The sequence below is a fragment of the Bufo bufo genome, chromosome 1, assembly GCF_905171765.1.
Source record: "Bufo bufo chromosome 1, aBufBuf1.1, whole genome shotgun sequence".
In the NCBI taxonomy this organism is placed as follows: Eukaryota; Metazoa; Chordata; class Amphibia; order Anura; family Bufonidae; genus Bufo; species Bufo bufo.
In genome coordinates this window covers 113,648,697-113,668,532 of record NC_053389.1, presented here as the reverse complement: position 1 = coordinate 113,668,532, position 19,836 = coordinate 113,648,697, and the positions used below count along the sequence as shown (strand labels likewise).

Below are 19,836 nucleotides of genomic sequence, written 5' to 3'. Positions count from 1 at the left end.
GTGGGTGTCCTTGTTGGTGATTCTCTGTATGTGGATTGTGATATCTTAGATTGTAAGGGTGTTTTGGGGGGGGAGTGTATTTGTGAATTGGGGATAGTGGGGATGGCGATCTCCTGTGTTTCGGTCGTGTGGAGTGATGAGGCGGTGTCCGGTCTAAAAAAACTTGCTCTGTGAAATTTTCAAATCTGTTTCTTACTGGTATATTATACCTTTGTTTTTCATTGGGGATTATTTCTACAGTATTTTGAGTGTCTAATGCTGTTTCATTTGATTTTGGTTTGCTTTCTTGTGTATCAAACTTTCTTAGTTTTTTACTTTTTTTGAAAATAATATCCTGTTCAGTTTTGTCTAAACTTCTGCAGATTCTTTCTTGCCAATTATTATATGTTTCATCTTTCACTAGATGTTCCATCTCGCCTTTAATTTGATTAATTTTTTCACTTATTATGGCAAGAATTTGGGTTCTGCGTTTTATTATTAATTCAATTAGCCCCCGTGATTGAGTATCTAAAAATTTGTCCCATTCTTGGTTAAATTCCTCGCTCCATAAATCTTGAGCTGGTATTTTAAATAATTGTAAACCTTTTGGTATTGTATTTTGGTTTAAATATTGTTTCAAAGATTTAATTTCCCAATATTGTCTTAATTGTTTTAATAATAGGACCTCTAATTCCCTGAATACCTCAGCTGTAGACTTTGTTCTATTTGCTGATGAGTCCGTACCTTCAGGGACATCAAACATATATGCATCAACTTTCTTAATTTTGTGTTCCATATGGTTCCACACATCCATATTTGCAAAACGGAGGAGCTAAATTCCAAATAGGGTGGAAAAAGTAGGCTTAAAGAGAAATATTTGAGGAATAGCTCACTCTATATGCAAAGAAGGACCAGGTGCTCTAGGCCAGAAAAACTGTATCACCCTTACAGACGAGTATTAAAAATGAATAAATAAATTGGACTGGCACTCTGTATGTGTGGTGATGGAATAAATACAATCAATAATATAATAAAAGTGATCACAATTTAATTCATAGATAAAATACAATAAAATGCACAATGGATATGAGCGCTAAAATATGAAATAGCAGCACTGATAAGGTAGTTCATTTGAGAATTTGTGGTATGAAGTTCATATAAGCCAACGACCCAGTGCTGGATATTAATTAATCACAAAATACCTTTTCCCTGACAGTAAAAAGCTTTCTCACTTGCAATTCCTCCAGTGTAATCTATCTTATCCAATGTCCGTGTGGGAAACAGTACATTGGTAGGACAAAACGATGCCTAAAAACGAGGATAAGTGAACATCTGCGTAATATCAAAAATGGATATATAAAACACTCACTATCCAAACATTTTAAAGAGGTCCATAATAAAGACCCAACAGGTATGTTTTTTATGGCATTACAAAAGATCGATACACACTGGCGGGGAGGGAAACATATAGATAGGATGTCTAGGGCCGAATCACGGTTGATATTTGATTTTGGAAGCCTTGCCCCAATGGGTCTGAATGCCGACTTAGAAATTTTCGGCTTTTTATAGATTTGGGTTGTGTGTCCGTTCTCTGACGGTGAGCCTCACGTCAGGCTGACTATCAGCACTGAGTCTCTCCCTCCGAGTCGGACACACATCCCTTGTGTCATCTCATTCATTTATTCTTTTGAAAATGTCCGAATATTGAAATCCTGAAAATTCTGGGACATCAAGCAATATGTATCATTACTATGCGGTTTCATATATATATACATATTTTACTGTCATTTGTCATATATATATATATATGCATGTATATATATATTTTAATTATTTATATTGTATCTACTTGCATACATGTTATATGTTTTTATTTTATTTAAATATGATAATCTGAAGTACAGATTAGTATTTTATGTGTTTTTTATATACATTTTTTTTATATATACATTTTTATTGTTATTATCTAAAATAAGTATTGCAACATCATCTATTATATTCATTTAATGTATTTCTTGAATTAAGTCCCGATCAAACAATGTTGCAAAATACCGCATCAAAAACGCACAGAATAGGACCTACTGGCAATTGGAAATCCAGACCGCTTTTTGGGTCCCAGCATCCATGATAAATGAAACATTGAATAAGGAATTGGAACTGGGAATCCAAACCGCCTTTTGTGCCTCTCTAGGCGGTCTATATAAACTCATTCCAAACTTTGGGAGATCAGCTGCCACTGAGGAAGGGGAAGAGGTCCCCGAAACGCGTCTGGCGTAACCAGCTGATATACTCCCATTGGAATTAAGGCCTTCTCCGGATACACAGATGAGAAAAGAATCTGTGAACAACTTATTGCAATAACTGGAGCGCTCCAGTGAAACAACTCCTCCCAGGACCTGCCGAGCATAGCTCTTGCTACTTTGATTGCCGCACATCAGATCTCGCGATATTCTGCCAGAAGTCCCAGACCGGAGACGTCACGGATCACGTGGGACGCAGTATACTCTGCGATACAGACGGCAAAACACACAGCACGCCATAGACCGCATTGTTTCGGCGTTACTTCTAAGTGCAGGATCAGCCGCACCATACACGTGAGTGCTTTTGCTTTCCATCCTAGTTGGCTCAAGGTAAGATCCGATATCTTTCTTACCTTAGGAGCATTGCATCACAGTGACTGCAATTTACCGCTATTCAGGAGACAACATATCTGTGCTGAACTTTTTGCCTGAATGGTATAATCATCAGACTTTACGCTTGCGTTGCGTTTTTTGTATCTATTTAATTTTATGATTGAAAAGAAAAACCATTATACCCAGTCACGTTGGGTCGTTGGCTTATATGAACTTCATACCACAAATTCTCAAATGAACTACCTTATCAGTGCTGCTATTTCATATTTTAGCGCTCATATCCATTGTGCATTTTATTGTATTTTATCTATGAATTAAATTGTGATCACTTTTATTATATTATTGATTGTATTTATTCCATCACCACACATACAGAGTGCCAGTCCAATTTATTTATTCATTTTTAACACTGTGAAGAGACTCTGAGCTAAAGGCATGATGAGAAATGTAGGTCGTATTAGGGAGAACCATATCAAAGGGGATGAAGAAACCAAGATGATGGGCAACCTATAAGTGGCACATCAGCTAAAACTGGTATACACAAGAGCCTCTATGTTATTCTTTAACCCATTCCTACCCCTTGATGCAGGGTGCTGATGGGTTGCTATGTCAGCTGCCATAAAAAATAAAAAATCTGAAATTGTTTTTGTTAATCACGCTTTCCAAAATGGTACAAATGAAAATGTCAAGCCATCAAACAGCGGTGTCAAAGTGACATGCAGAATACAGTGAATCAAACCCGTAAAACAAAACCCATAAAATTACAGAATTTTTCTTTTCAATCCTTTTATTTGTAACCCAGAATTGTGCCATTCAAAATCAAAGGGGTTGTCCGGGTTCAGAGCTGAACCCGGACATATCCCCATTTTCATCCATGCAGCCCCCCTGACTTGCAAAGGCATTTTCTGGAGTTCCGGTGACGTACCAGGCTCTCCATAGGGATGCCAGGCAAAGGGATGTGCCCAGCAGTGAGCCTGGTGACGTTACCGGCACTGATGGGCGGGCTTTAGCGCTGCCATAGCCTGTAAAACGGCTAGGGCAGCGCTAAAGCCCGCCCATCAGAGGCGGTGATGTCACCGAACACACTGCTGGGCGAAAACCTCCTCCCGGCAGTGTGTCATTGTAAATAAGAGCCCTTGCTCCGATGCTAACATCAGGGGGGCTGCCTGGGTGAAATTATAGGTATGTCCGGGTTCAGCACTGAACCCGGACAACCCCTTTTAAGTTTAAAGGGGTTGGTCACTTTCTGGTTATTGTTGACCAATGTGTCTGTAAAATGATTCTACTGTATGACACTTACTAATATAGCCTTTGTTCATTTTCAGTGACGTTTGCTATATTTCATAAGTTGTGTCCCCTTGTTGGGCAAATCTTCTGTGCTGTCCAGACAGGAGATCTGTCCTTAAGATGGCCGCAGATGGAGGGTCATGTGACCAGGCAAAAGTAACTCCAGCCACATCAGTCGGCCTTCTCCACTCAAATACACCACATCTGCCATCTGCACATGAGGATTGGAGAGCTTAGTGCAGGTGTAGTGTATTTTAATGGAGGAGACTGATTTGCCTGGTCACATGATCCTCCATCGGCAGCCATTTTATGGACAGGACTGCTGTGTAGACCGCACAAAGGACTTGGCCAACAAGAGAGAATGCACTCCAGCTGTTGTGAAACTACAATTCCCAGCATGCAAACTTGCTCGGCCACAGGTACAGCCAAATCACAATGGAGGAAGCCGTCTGCTTTCAGTCCGGTTCACCGTTTCGTTTCCTGTCCCGGCAGCTTCCCGAAAAAACTGATGGGTGTAGGGGCCGGGTGTCAGATCCCCCACCAATCTGATATTGATGCCCTATCTAGAGAATAGAAGTGGTAGAGGGCACGTACTCTGCAAACAGCATGGACGTGCTCAGTGGAGAATAGCACAGTAATCCATAAACTGAAAACCACAGCATTCCCCAAATTTGGATGCAATAGGGTACAGTTTATTAATATATTATGATTGAACAGTATAAGCTATATGATTGTAAGCTAGGACCTTGATCACACCATGTCACACAGAGAAAAGTCAGGGACATGAATAAAAATCACTTTGGGTGCTAGATATCTTGGAATGGCCCCAAGCTGCACTGTGGGTTAATGGCTGCGCCCCACAGCAGAGCTTGGCACCATTTCAAGATATCTAGCAGCCTGTGTGCTTTTTCTTCATGCCCCTGACCTTTCTCTGTGTGACATGTTGTTATCAAGATCCTGGCTAGAACTGAAACGTCAACATCTTTCCAGTCACTGCACTAATACTGTGTCAACTTCTAAATTAATTTATACTGTTCAATGATTGTGGTTTAATAAATAGTACCTGAATTGCATCTAAATTTGAGGACTATCTGGAGAATAGGTCACCGGTATCAACAAGCTGGAATACACCTTTAAGGGGTTAATGGTCTTTGCTTCTTTTCTACTGCATACTGGTTTATTGCTGAGTTCAGTATATATAAATAATGTACACTAAGTTTGTAAAGCTCCCCCTAGTGGTGACCTTAGACAACCAGGTCTTATAATATAACTCTGTTCAGGGGGGGGGGGGGTGTAGAGCAGATTTTTACTTTTTTTGTTCTTTAATTAAAGAAGTTATCGAAGACCCCATATTCCTGGGCCTCTCACACAGATTGCATTTACCTCGCTCCCAGGTACCCGCATTGCTTCTGAAGGAAAACATCCGCGACGTGGGGGAGGCAGCCAATAGCAGGCCATGACGGGAACGAGCCTCCCTAGCATCGCGGGTGACGCAAGGGAGGCTCTTCCCCATCGCGGCCTGCTATTGGTTGCCCACCCCTGACGCCAGATGTTTTCATCCATGCAATGGGGAGATGCAGCGGCGGCCATGCAAGCATCCGAAGCAACGCGGGTGTCTGGGAGTGATGTAAGTACAATCTGTGTGAGGTGCCCGGGCATATGGAGGGTGGGGGGCATTATAGGTCTTGGATAACTCCTTTTAAAGCTGTTTGATCCTATGTAGATATTGCAATTAAGAAATGTACGGAAATCTGATTTTATATATTTCTGACTGTGAGACAACAAACTGCAGCAGGAGCCTCCCGCTTTCTTTCCTGGCTGGGGCCAGGACACAAAGACCAATAAACTCCCCTCCCTTGAATAAGCGCTACCTCTCACCCATTTACCAGCTGAAAATGGAATGAATTAGCAGAAAATTAAGCGGAATCACTTAAAAGGAGGGAACCATCTCTTTATCCTCAGTTCTGTTTAAAGGTGAGAATTTAAATTGCTAAAGGAAACCCCCCCCGTGGAAATTTAAAATGGAGGGTTACCCTGAGTGGCACAAGCCTCCACTAGGAGCGATGGCCAAGTCTAGTGGCTTGTCTTCCCCTCCCTAGATTACAGACTCCTCCGGGGTCTGCCAGCATGGGAGTTTCTCTCTGCCTTGATGCGGGCGGGTGTCTGCAGGCCATGCCTGCATGCCAATCTGCCTCAGGAGTACGAGAATGCACTAGGTGATGAAAACGTCCTGTTCTGGGGCAGAGAAGTGGTCATCACTTGCAGGCTGGATGCAGGAGCAGCTCTCAGCCCATGCTATGCAAGATACGACCAACCAGTTTTGTATTCCAGACCGGGTTGTAGAAGGAGTTTGGAGATACTACCTGGTTGGCTTTGAAGCTGTTTGTTCTTCATATATTATGAAGTCAGGTCAGCATGCTGAATCCACTAACACCAGCAATGAGACTTTGGTACCACGGTGGGATAAAGGGTTTATTACCCCAGCAATTTTTTTCCTTATAATTGAGTGATTTAGACTTTTTTGGTTTATTACTTAAGTCTCAAAAGAATCATCTAAGAAATTCTTCAAAACTAAAGAAAGTGTCGTGTCTGTCTGGGGTGCAAGAAAAGACCGTCTTCTGCTTGGGCAAAACCATTGAGACAGTCTTGTGTTCACCAACTGGTAGAGGAGGAAGCCCCATCTCTAATGGGGGAGTATTAAGGAACTAGTCAGGAATTAAGCGGTCAGCAGGAATGTCGGTCAGGGGGCTTCTAGTCCTCCCTCCAGTGACTGCAATGTCTGGCCTAGAAGGGGGAATTAAAGTCTGCTGAGGATTCTTCTGAGGATGAATCTGCAGGGGAACTAATGCCCTAGTGAAAGCTGTGAGAGCAACTATGTGGTTGGACGAGGAGAAGGTGCGGCACTCATTTCAAGATTCTATGTTTTGAAGGTCGGGCCAACAAAGAGAGGTTTTTGACATACATATTTGTACTGTATGTAGAATAGTTAGCCATGTATTAAAGGAGGTACTACTAGAGAGCAGTTATCGTCTATGCATGTATTAATAATGCTGTTGATTTTCTAGCTGATGCCTCAGTTGATTCTCTACATTTATTGTCCATGACTGCTGCCCTTTTTAAATTCGGCACATAACCACTCCAACTCTTAAGCCAAAGGGCTTTATGTGGCTTCAAATGCTAAGTTGTGTGCCATCAAACTAGAGTTTCAGGTTTGATGTCCCTCTCCCATCTGATTTTTCAGTTTGCAGAGAAGTCCATAGGCTTTCTCTCGGCAGTTCATGTTAGAGGAATGGAGAATGTAGAAACAAAATTTCTGAATCGTCCATGTCAGAGGGAATGAGCTCTAGATCGGGCCATTTTCAATCATATAGCGGTTGTTTGGGGATCTTTGGAGGTAGACCTGTTTGCAATGCGATCCAACAAAAAAGTGAACAGGTTATTCGCCCTCTATCCAGGGGTCTCCCATTAGGGATACATGTGTTTGCCCAATCTTGAAGCAAAGGGTTGCTTTATGCCTTTTTCCCCTCTGAAACCTCTGCCAAGAGTTCTCAAATAGATCAGAGAAAAATGGGGCCACGGTGATGGTAATTGCCCCACTTTCGCCCAGGAAGGTTTGGTTTTCATGGCTTTCCAAGATGTCCATAGCTACTCCCTGAATCCTGCCAGAGACCCAGGAGCTCTTGAGTCAGGGACCAGTCTTCCATTAAGAAGTAAAGTATCTGCATTTGACAACCTGGCTATTGAAAGGCATATTTTAACAAAGAAGGGGCTTTCAGGTAATATTCTCTCCACCCTGCTGGCAAGCAGGAAAAAAGTAACCTCTACTATATACCTTAGGAGGGCCTTCTGTAAGTTTGCTGATAGACCTGTTGATGTCCTGGCCACTCGGGACATTCTTCTTCTGAGTTTTTTCAGGAAAGCTGGAGTAAGAAAATTAGCCCTAGTAGCCCTGACGTACAGGTTTTAACTAGTATTCTGCTTGATTTTTCCCTCAGGAGAACACCCTTGGGTTAAAAGATTTAACACAGCAGTAAGCAGATGGTCACCTCTCCAGAGAAATAGATCTTCTCCCTGGGATTTTAATGTAGTGTTAACTGCCCTCACTTCAGCTCTTTTTGAACCTGTAGAGGAGATTTCTATTAATTTGGCCTTCCTATTACCACAGCTAGAAGAGTTAGTGAGATAACGGCCTTTTCAATAGACCATCCCTATACTGTGAAATTTGAAGGATTAATATTTCTACGGATCCTTCTTTTTTGCCTAAGGTGTCATCTACACTCAGGTCCATAAATATTGGGACATCGACACAGTTCTAACATTTTTGGCTCTATTCACCACCTCAATGGATTTGAAATGAAACGAACAAGATGTGCTTTAACTGCAGACTGTCAGCTTTAATTTAAGGGTATTTACATCCAAATCAGGTGAACGGTGCTGGAATTGCAACAGTTTGCATATGTGCCTCCCACTTGTTAAGGAACCAAATGTAATGGGACAATTGGCTTCTCAGCTGTTCCATGGCCAGGTGTGTGTTATTCCCTCATTATCCCAATTACAATGAGCAGATAAAAGGTCCAGAGTTAATTTCAAGTGTGCTGTTTGCATTTGGAATCTGTTGCTGTCAACTCTCTCAAGATGAGATCCAAAGAGCTGTCACGATCAGTGAAGCAAGGCATCATTAGGCTGAAAAAACAAAACAAACCCTTTAGAGAGATAGCAAAAACATTAGGTGTGGCCAAAACAACTGTTTGGAACATTCTTAAAAAGAAGGAACGCATCGGTGAGCTCAGCAACACCAAAAGACCCTGAAGACCACGGAAAACAACTGTGGTGGATGACCGAAGAATTATTTCCCTGGTGAAGAAAACACCCTTCACAACAGTTGGCCAGATCAAGAACACTCTCCAGGAGACAAGGTGTACAGTCATATCTTTTAGTTGGGACCATAAGGACCTCAAGATAGTTTCGTCTTTTTTCACTACATATGGAATTAAACATGCCGATAGTAGTGGTGATGTGCCCTCCCATAATGTGTGCGTTTGTTGTAGTGATTTCTATACACGGATTGTGCCCTGTACTAGTGATAGTGAAAGTTCCCGAACTTCTTTACTGTCTGGAAGCCATAACATTTTCAAGTAAGTCGGGCCTAAAACAGCCAAATCCGATTTTTGTCTTGGATCTGTATCTGGCGAGGTATTACTTATTATTTCCAACCATCTTTGCAGGTGAAGTGCTATATAGTATTGTTTAATATCGGGTAGGCCCAGACCACCTCTAGTTTTTTTTCCGAGTAAGTGTCTTATACGCTAACCTAGGTTTCCTTCCCTTCCATAGAAATTCAGAAAAGAGTTTTCTTATGTTAGTGAAGAAACCCTCAGGTAAGTACATGGGTAACATCATCAGGAAATAGAGTATTTGGGGCAGTACATATGTTTGCACTCTGGACCTTTTTATCTGCTCATTGGAATTGGGATAATGAGGGAATAACACACACCTGGCCATGGAACAGCTGGAGCTAATTGTCCCATTACTTTTGGCCCCTTAACAAGTGGGAGGCACATATGCAAACTGTTGTAATTCCTACACCGTTCACCTGATTTGGATGTAAATACCCTCAAATTAAAGCTGACAGTCTGCAGTTAAAGCACATCTTGTTAGTTTCATTTCAAATCCATTGTGGTGGTGTATAGAGCCAAAAATGTTAGAATTGTGTCCATGTCCCAATATTTATGGACCTGACTGTATATAGGAGATAATTCTAATATATATTCCTTGGTTCTTGGAAAAAGACTGGTTTTGGTTCCTGTTTCCTGTCCTGAGGAGGAAAAGGCGTTACCTTCATGAGTTCTGTAATAGGCTCAAAGTAAACCAATTACAAGTAAGTGTAATCTAAATTTTCTGCAGATTTGTGCTACCTTTTTGCTGTACTTTTGCGTAAAAATGACCACTTTGGCAATGCTAGGTTCCTAAAAATATTAAAAGAACATATAAAAGCTCATCCTTTAAAAAGACACTTGAAGGATGTCATACACATAGGACTGTGGGACTCCTACAGCTCTGACCCCAATCCTTCCATATTTCTGCATGCCGTCTGCCCCCAGACATTTTTAGATTGATTATTGTAATGCTTCTACTGTAGGTCATGTCTGACAAGTCTCTGTTCTGCAGAATATCCAGTCCTCTGTTTTGTACCCTACAGTGTGTTTGGCCGGCTGTACGCTGCTACATATGTATCAGTATTGATCTTGTACTGTATCTGTACGCTTCTCACATACTTATTATGGGGGACGCATTCTTCCTCCATTATTTACAGTGCTGCAAAGCTTTTAAATGGATTTCATTTATCTTCCGCAGTCAGGTGTTAACCCCCCCCACCCAGTAGAACTCGCGTTCTTCTACTCCGAGAAACATGTCCAGTGTACATACTGCTGATCTCCTAATTTTTCTACTAGTCAATTTGTTTTATGATTTAAGGGTCCCCTAATGTTAAGCTGATCACAGTTTGTCCAGCTGCTGATGGTCCCGGCAGTCAGCTGTTATCTGAGCAGGAACCTGGTAGCAAGTGTCCAGTTTCCCTGCAGCGCCACCACAGGGGTAAATGAAGTATTACACTGTCTGTCTGAGATCAGTGGACTGTGTAATTCATGGATGTGCCAGGTTCTCTGGAGTGAAACTTGCTTTTTTTTGGGCCTCTACCTTTACTAGTAAAAGAGGATACTGAACTGAGGGCCCTACTAATGCCTCTGAATTCTCTAATAGACAACCCCTTTAAACTGGCCATACATGAAGCAACAGATTTACACAATGCAGTCTTCCCATTAGTGAAAAGGCTGATATCTGTCAAAAGCTCTGCTCAGTTGTCAGATTTGATGTCTGTCATGTCAAATGGTAGATGGGCAGCAATATGTATGCGCTAATACTGCCTAGTCACAGACCTCTGCGGTGATCTCTGTATTGTACCCATACTTACTGCGAGCGGGTAGTGCCACGTTATACGGTCATCTTTACTAGGCACCTCTATGCTGTGATGGCTCCGTCTGACCCTAGTTGCGCTGCGACTGTTGAAATGGAGCTGAAATCTTTACCGCAACTGGGACTGAATTGCTGTGAGCTGGGAAGGCATAGGTTTCTAATGTGTACATTTCAGTGTATTTTACCTTTTGCACTCTTGGTGAGGATATTTCGGGGGCATGCAGGATGCTCTGAGCTTTACACCCACTGCATGGTATAAAAGCTGTCACCAGTAACCGTTCCAGTCCTTTGTAACCTGTGATTGTCTGATTGACAGAACTGGCAGAATGTCATTTATTCCATACAGCTTCCCTGTGGGTTTCCTTCAGTTTCTGAAATGAAGCACATTATGCTTGTGGTTTTTGGGAAGTACATACTACAGATTTCTTAAAGGTACATGCAGGCTGGATTTGGCCTCCACAGACAACGCAATTGCATGGGCTCCCAAATATCAGGGGGCTCCTTGCTGCTCCTGGCAGCTGGGTTCCCCTGGCCGTGGCACCTCATTCTCCTACATCCACCGCATCTTAGCGCGTTCTCAGAATGCGGATACAGTTTACATTCTGTGACCGGCGGTGTAGTGCTGGCAGGTGTTTTGAAGTGACATCATATCACCTGCTAAGTCTACCCACCAGACAGACCAGAGCAGATCTGCAGCGAGAGGTCTGTTCCGTTCGTGGACTGGTTGAGTATTCGTCAGGGGGCATCACATTAGGTTGGGGCACCATATTATGTTGAGTACACATAATAGTGTTATTCTGTATTGGGGGCACATAAGGATATGTTATTCTGTATTGGGGGCACATAAGGATGTGTTATTCTGTATTGGGGGCACATAAGGATATGTTCTGTATTGGGGGCACATAAGGATGTGTTATTCTGTATTGGGGGCACATAAGGATATGTTATTCTGTATTGGGGGCACATAAGGATGTGTTATTCTGTATTGGGGGCACATAAGGATGTGTTATTCTGTATTGGGGGCACATAAGGATGTGTTATTCTGTATTGGGGGCACATAAGGATATGTTATTCTGTATTGGGGGCACATAAGGATGTGTTATTCTGTATTGGGGGCACATAAGGGGCATTACACTGTGTAACATGGCAATCGGTGCAATAGAGCGAAGTTCAGCAATGCGACAGTGTCCCCTAAACATACCTTTGCTTGGATCCCAGAAATAATAATAATCTGCCCCCGGGATACATGAGTTCTGTTAAGATGATGCTGGATGTAAGCAGTCATGTCTCATCAGATTGTCACATTACCTTTACCTTACATTAGGTACAGTTCTAGATTCTAGATAGTGTATTCTAGTAGCAGTATGATCAGGGGGATGCACTTGTATCCAGCGTAGACATAGTCTGAGATAAATACAGTATCGGTAGGAACCTCTCTCCTGTCCTGATGGTTTGCTACAATGTGTCAGTCTGGAGCCCAGGCTGTTTAGCTGGCAGAAGGTTGCTTAGGGTTTGCACATTACAAATGATGTTTCTTAAACCGGTGCAGAATTGAAGAGCAACATATTTAGTTGCAGAATGTTTTATTATACTATGATTAAACTTTATTTATATAAAAACGGGGGGAAAAAACCCTTAAATGAAACCTCTGGCTCCCCAGTGATTGAAGGGGTTGTCTAAATGTTTAAAGGGGTTGTCCGGGTTCAGAGCTGAACCCGGACATACCTCCATTTTCACCCAGGCAGCCCCCCTGACTTGAGCATCGTAACAGTCCATGTTCTGATGCTCTCTTTTGCCCTGCGCTAAATCGTGCAGGGCAAAAGCATTTTTTGGAGATCCGGTGACGTACTGGGGCTCTCCATGGGGCTGCCAGGATGCCTGGTAACGTCACTGGCACTGATGGGCGGGATTTAGTAAACTGGCTAGGGCAGCGCTAAAGCCCACCCATCAGAGCCGATGACGTCACCGAACACACTGCCGGGCGGAGATTTCCGCCCAGCAGTGTGTTATTGGAAACCAAAGAGGCCTTGCCCTGCGCGATTTAGCGCAGGGCAAGGGAGCGCATCGGAGCATGAGATGCTCCGATGCTAGCCTCAGGGGGGCTGCCTGGGTGAAAATAAGGATATGTCTAGGGTCAGCTCTGAACCCGGACAACCCCTTTAAGGCTACTTTCACACTAGCGGCAGGCTCTTCAGGCGGGTTAACAGCCTGCCGGACCCATGCTGCTGCTAGTGCACACGTGCATGTCGTAGTTTTATCCCGGCCGCCTCTCGGCATGTTTGCCGTGCTGCTGCGGGAACTCCGGCCCGCCCCCATTATAGTCAATGGGGCTGGAGCAGACTTCCGGCGGCACGCGTGCACTAGCCGCAGCACGGATCCAGCAGGCTGTTTACCCGCCAGAACAGCCTGCCGGAGAAGGCTACCGCTAGTGTGAAAGTAGCCTAATACTGATGACTTATCCTCAGGATCGGTCATCAGTATCTGATTGGTGGGAGTCCGGCTTCCAGCACTCTTGCTGATCAGCTGTTTGAAGAGACTGCAACACTCTGGTGAGCACCACAGACTCTTCCTAGGCCAGTGACGTCACATTCATTGGTCACATGAGCTAGCCTCAGCACAGTCCCATTCAAATGAGCTGCAATACCAATCACATACACTATACAGCATTATGCTTGATAATCTGTGAGGAGGCTGTGGTGCTCAGTGGAGCGCTGCAGCCTCTCCTCAAACAGCTGAGGGTGTGGGGTGTCGGACTCCCACCAATAATGATCCTGAGGATAGGTCATCAGTCTTAAAAGGGTTGTGCAGGGCTTTTATATTGATGATGTATTCTCAGGATAGGTCATCAATATCTGATAGGCTGGGGGTCCAACACCTGGTTCCCCTGCCGATCAGCTGTTTGAAGAGAAGGTATCGCTCCATGCAAGCGCTGTGTCCTCTTAATTACACTACACGTTGTCTGCCTTGCAGCGGCGGCATAATTACAAGTGCTTGCTCTATTCAGATGAAAATGGAGAGAGTACATGTAAGTCCACTCGCTTCCGAGACGACAGTGTCATTGTTTGATATGGATTTATGAGGTATGGTGGTGTAAGTAGGTGTAGGTTGATACATTGGTAAACTTGTTTTAGCATTGATAGAAGTCTTGACTAAGTGGATCTATTGTCATTTTGTATATCTTTACACTATCTGAAATATCTATTTGTTTCCCTTTATTTTTTTGTAATCACATATTGACCTGTATCAGCGGTGGTGGCTTCTATCCTGATGTCGGGGCCTTCCTAAGGTACATAGGGGAGATCCCGTATCAGGAACCTCCTATCGGGGCAGCCATTCCGTTTGTAGGCAGGGTATAAAGAGTAGGGAAACATCAGGGTCAGTTTACTTTCCCGTTTCCCCTATACTCTGATCCCCATTTTAGAAGACATTTGTATGGTATGTGTGACTAATATCGCACCTCGTTGGCGCCGGACGTCAACTACGTAGAGCCAGCGAGATACGGTCTAGTCACTGGTTACCAAGGCGTGACGTCACGCCGTCCCTGAGGAACAGGTAAGGTCAGCTTGGTATAGTGTTCACAGAGAGGCAACAAGCTGAGAGATCCTTTTCACTGCCCCAGTGAAACAGCGCTTCCTCAGCCCGGGTATACTGCCACCAGTTTCTGGTTTGATATAAGCCCGGTCCGCTAACTGGATTATATAGGGTGAGAAACCAACTCTCAGTATGTTTTAAGGTATCAATAAAGGCTAAGTCTTAATGGTGGCGGTCTGTGAATAATTAGATCTTTCACCACTATTATCATTTGGACCCCCTGACGGGAACTTGTCAGAACTGTAAATTTCATCTACTATATGGTTTGCCTTTCCTAGGCCCAGATGGAGGAATTTCGCCAGTTGAAGGATGCTTTGAAGAGAATGCCAAGCTTCAAAGACTCAAGTACTGACACACAACATCAGCAATCCCTGGCAGACACTAAAAAGGTAACTGGATACTGAATGTTTCAAAAAGACCTCAATTGTCATCAAACACTAGAGCTGACACCTACCAGACCATGACCGTGCACTGATATCAAACATAAGATGATGTGACATTTGTTCAGGAGTACACATCAGTACTTCTGCATTGGATTGAAGAAAGTTCTTCCTCTTTTTCTCTTCACAAAATCATGGACAGTCCTCTAATTCAGTGGTCTCCAGCCTGTGGCTCTCCAAAAACAACTACAACTCCCAGAATGCTTTGGTTCATTGTCTTTTTGCTTTCCTTAACATCTCATCAACGTGAGGTCATGGACTGCTGCCCTTACATTCTGAAATGTTTTCATTCATTATTCCCTCCAGGGTTGCCAATTTTTATCTTTTCTGGACAATTTATCTAAGAATCGCTGACAACCAACATTTTATAAGGGCTAATTGGAAAACTATTATGAACTATAAAGATTATAAGTAGTACATGTCTATAGGTCAGATACTAATACTTAACACATTACCAGCATTTACTGTGTGCTCTAAAATACTGAAAATTACTATCAAAGTGACGACCTGGTCAAGTACCACCAGCCTAAAAAAATTCACGGACACATCTAATTTCTTTTTAAGGACACTGGAAAAATGTCTTCTATTTTTATGGACTGTCCAGGAATTTCTGTACTGGTGGCAACTCTGATTGTGGTCGCAAGGTGTTAAAGCATCTAGAATTGAGCAAAGCGAGCTTTAGATGTGTGACTTTGTGGAATAACTTCAATAATAAAAAAGTCTCTGATACGTTGCCTGTAGATATTGCGCTGCAGGTCCCCAAGTGAAGTGGGTAGAATTCACACTAGTCAATATGTACGTTGTGTAGGACCACGCTGCTTCTTAATTCTCAGGAAGGATTCCTCCTATATTCCTCCATAGGTATGTTGCAGACCCAGGAAAAGGAACATCAATCTTCACACGAGACACTGTCCCACTGGGTAAGTTGCTCTGTGAAGTATCAGAAAGGCGCATAGATAGTGAAGCACCATCAGAGTTGCATATAAAAAGATTTATTTATACTCACAAACGTGATAGAGTTAAAAACATATCAGCAATAAAGTCACCCTCGTATTCCTGCCTGACCCAGGTTTCACTTATGCTTTGTCAGGGGCCCCGGGTTTCGCTCACGCTTCGTCAGGGGCTTCGCGTGAGCGAAACCTGGGTCAGGCAGGAATACGAGGGTGACTTTATTGCTGATATGCTTTTAACTCTATCATGTTTGTGAGTATAAGTAAAACTTTTTATATGCGACTCTGTCGATTGGTGCTTCACTATCTATGCGCCTTTCTGATACTTCACAGAGCAACTTTTCCTGGGTCTGCAATATACCTATGACTTGAATATAGGAGGAATCCTTTCTGAGAGTTGAGAAGCAGCGCGGTCCTACACGACGTACATGTGGAATAACTTCAGTAGTTGATTTTTTTTTTTTTTTTTTATGGAAAACCACTTTGAAACTTGAAAGCGAACTCTGCTTCAATTCTAGTTGGAACCGAAGACTAGTTCAGTTTCAAGTTTGAAAATGGTTTTCCATTTTTAAAAAATCAACTACCGAAGTTATTCAGTGAAGTCACGGGCGAATTCGCGAATAACTTACTTCGGCTCATCGGAGCCCATACATTCTAATACTGTACAGTATTATTACGAAGTTTTAAACTAAGTGACTTCGGCTGAAGCATCCAAAGCTTGTTTCGCTCAACTCTGAAGCATCCCTAAATCATGATGCTCCCTCCATGCTTCATAGTTGGTGTGAGGTTTTGGTGTTGGTGTGCAGTCTTTTTTTTCTCCAAACATAGTATTGTGCTGTTTTTCTCAAAAGTCCAACTTTTGTCTTATCTGTCCATAGAACATTTTCCCAGAAGCACTGTGGAACATCCAGGTGGTCTTGGGCAAACTTGAGATGGGCCCCAATATGTTTATTTGGACAGCAGTGGCTTCCTTAGGGTACTTTCACACGTGCGGCAGAGAATACCGGTAGGCAGTTCCATCGCCGAAAACTGCCTGCCGGATCCGGCAATCCGGACGCAAGCGGATGCATTTGTGAGACGGATCCGTCTTACAAATGCATTGCAATACCGGATCAGCCTTTCTGGTTGTCATCCGGAAAAACGGATCCAATATTTTATATATCTTTTTCTCATTTTTAAAGGTCTGTGCATGCGCAGACCGCAAAACTGGATCCGTTTTGCCGGGACACTTGGGGCCGGCTCCGGCATTAATGCATTTCAATGGAAATTAATGCCGCCTCCGGCATTCCGGCAAGTGTTCAGGATTTTGGCCGTAAAGAAAACTGCAGCATGCTGCGGTATTTTCTCCGGCCAAAAAACTTAAGAGGGACTGAACTGAAGACATCCTGATGCATCCTGAACGGAATGCTCTCCATTCAGAATGCATGGGGATAAAACTGATCAGTTTTTTTCCGGTATTTTCTCCAGTTGTAGATTGGTATATACTCAGGTTTTTAACAATGTGTTTGTAGTCTCCTCCAGCTTCTTGTAGCTCTGTAAGGCTGGGCTCACATCGCTGTTTAGTCCTACACAAAGTTTTTTTTTTTTGTTTTTTTTTTATATAACATATCTCAGACGGAAATGGCTAAAATGGATGCAAAATGTGCATAACTTACGGATGCTAAAAGGGTTTTTCCGAAATTTTTAGATTGATAAACCTATCCTCAGGATAGGTCCTTAATATGAGATTGGCGGGGGTCTGACACCCGGCACCCCCGACGATCAGCTGTTTGAAGAGAAGGTGCGCTTGTACGAGCGCTGCCTTCCCTTCATTGTATACTTGCTCACCATCAACATCGCAGTGGCCAGCAGGTGTACTTACAAGAAGCCATCCTATTCACTTCTATGGGACAGCTCCTTCCTATTAGAGTGTATAGTACCGAGTCGTCCCAGAGGGGTGAGTGGGACAGCTTCTTGTAATTGCACCTACTCACTGTCAACATCGAAAACCATGAAGAGAAGGCGGCACTGCCGCGGCATGTGGCCTTCTCTTCAACCAGCTGTTCAGCAGGGGTGCCGGGTGTCAGACCAATCTGATATGGACGACCTTTCCTGAGGATAGGTCATCAATATTATTATCTTGGAAAACCCTTTTAAAATAAAGGATCCATTTTCTTGTTCATTCTTCTGTTCTTTTGACAAATCTGAAGAACGGAAAACTAAACGGTGATGTGAACCAGGCCTAATCAGTCTTCTGGTCCAACCTTTCCAATCTCCCCTCCTTAACGGAAACATCTTTTCCCAATACACTGTTTCTTTCTTGGAGTCATTGTATTGAGGTTCACTTACATTTTCTCCTTGATCTGTGGATGTTTACTCAATGTGCTAAATAAAAGATATGAATGATACAAGTGTTTTGTGTTATTGGTTTAGTAGTAGATTGTGTGGTATAATTGTGACTTGGATAACAATCAGACCACATTTTATTAGTATACAATGCAGTAATCCAGGTAAGTGTTACGACCGGACTATGGACAGGTAAACTCAGGTCTGTACTCGCTGCAGCATGTGCCATTGATTTTGCAGAGCGTCTTCTCAGTTATTACGAGAATGTTGTGTTTCAAACCATCAAGTAAATACTATTCTGGGCCACCAGAGTAAGTTCTTTAAAAGTGAGATTATGGGCCCCCCTCCCCACCTCTCAGGCCCTGCTTCTAGGACCCTAACAATCAGATGTAATCTCTGGAAGAAACTAGTAGCAGGTGTTTAATAACCCTGTAGCGCCACCACAAGGAAAATTAAGCAGTACATATTCTCACTTGACTATGAGCAATTTGTGAAATACATTGTCATGTTGGTTCTTTCAGATACTCCTTGTACCCGTGCTGTGATCTGACTAATGAGTTTCTTGGGGTCCTTTCCCTATTGAAGGGGTTGTCCGGTTTTAGGAGGAAACCAGACAACCCCTGCAATCCACTCACCTGACAATCCACAACTCTGGTTCTACTGGCTGGGCTCTAATTACCCAGCTGCAGCAGTGACATTGTGTCAATAACCTGACCGCTGCAGCCAGTCACTGGCCTCAGCAGTGCACTCGACAAGGCCAGTGATTAGCTACAGCAGTCACATGTTCTTAACATGATGTCACCGCTGCAGCCAGGTAAATAGAGCCCAGCTGGGAGAACAAGAGTGGCACTGTGGGATCTGTCGGTTAAGTACTTACCTGTTCTATATTATAGGCAATTCCTAGAGGTTGGCTGGTTTCCTCCTGATAACGGAAAACCCCTTTTAAGAACGCTTTCTCATGTTTTTGGTCAGTATTTTTCAGTCAAAACCAGAATTTGGACCCAGACACAGAAGAGGCACAGTTTATTCCATCATAGTTCCCCCTCCTGGTTTTAGCTTACAAATACCGATAAGAAATCCTAAGTGTTCTTAAAATGGTATTTAAAAATGGGTTTCCTAATTCAAATATCACCTCTAAGGCTAAAATTGATGTGTGTTATCAGGATCACCACTTAGACTCAGGATGGGAGTTTAAAGGGTCACCCTGATTTTAATGTTACCCTCCCCTCCTTCTTTTACCTTGAGCCCAGTGGCGGGCCTAGGGTGTTTGGCACCCGTGGCAGGTCCTTTGTCTGGCACCCCCCTATACAAAAAATTGTACCCCTTTACAGTAGTATTGCCCTCATTGTACAACCTTCACAGTAGTTTTGTCCAGATATGTGCCCCCTCACAGTATTTTTCCCCTTTCTGTACTACTTTCACAGTAGTTATGCCCACATTGTGCCTCCTAAAGTACTTTATTCCTTCATTGTGCCCCCTTCACAGTAGTAATGCCCTATCCGTGCCCCCTTGACAGTTGTAATGCCCTCTCTGTGCCCCTTCAGAGTAGTTATGCCCTCACTGTGCCCCATAACAGTAGTAATGCCCTCTGTGCCCCTTTACAATAGTAATGCCCATTGTGCCCCCTTCACAGGAATAATGCCCACTCTGTGCCCCAAA

The 19,836-nt window shown here is 43.2% G+C and overlaps 1 protein-coding gene across 2 annotated transcripts in view; it reads left to right on the top strand.

The window, feature by feature from the left end:
- Positions 1–19,836, top strand: part of LOC120997793 (Golgi integral membrane protein 4-like) — a 181,592-nt gene that overhangs the window by 96,199 nt on the left and 65,557 nt on the right. For both annotated transcript variants that reach the window (XM_040428086.1, XM_040428078.1), the window contains exon 7: positions 14,741–14,851. In XM_040428086.1, the coding sequence (XP_040284020.1) occupies positions 14,741–14,851 (111 nt within the window). The remainder of the gene's footprint in view (positions 1–14,740; positions 14,852–19,836) is intronic.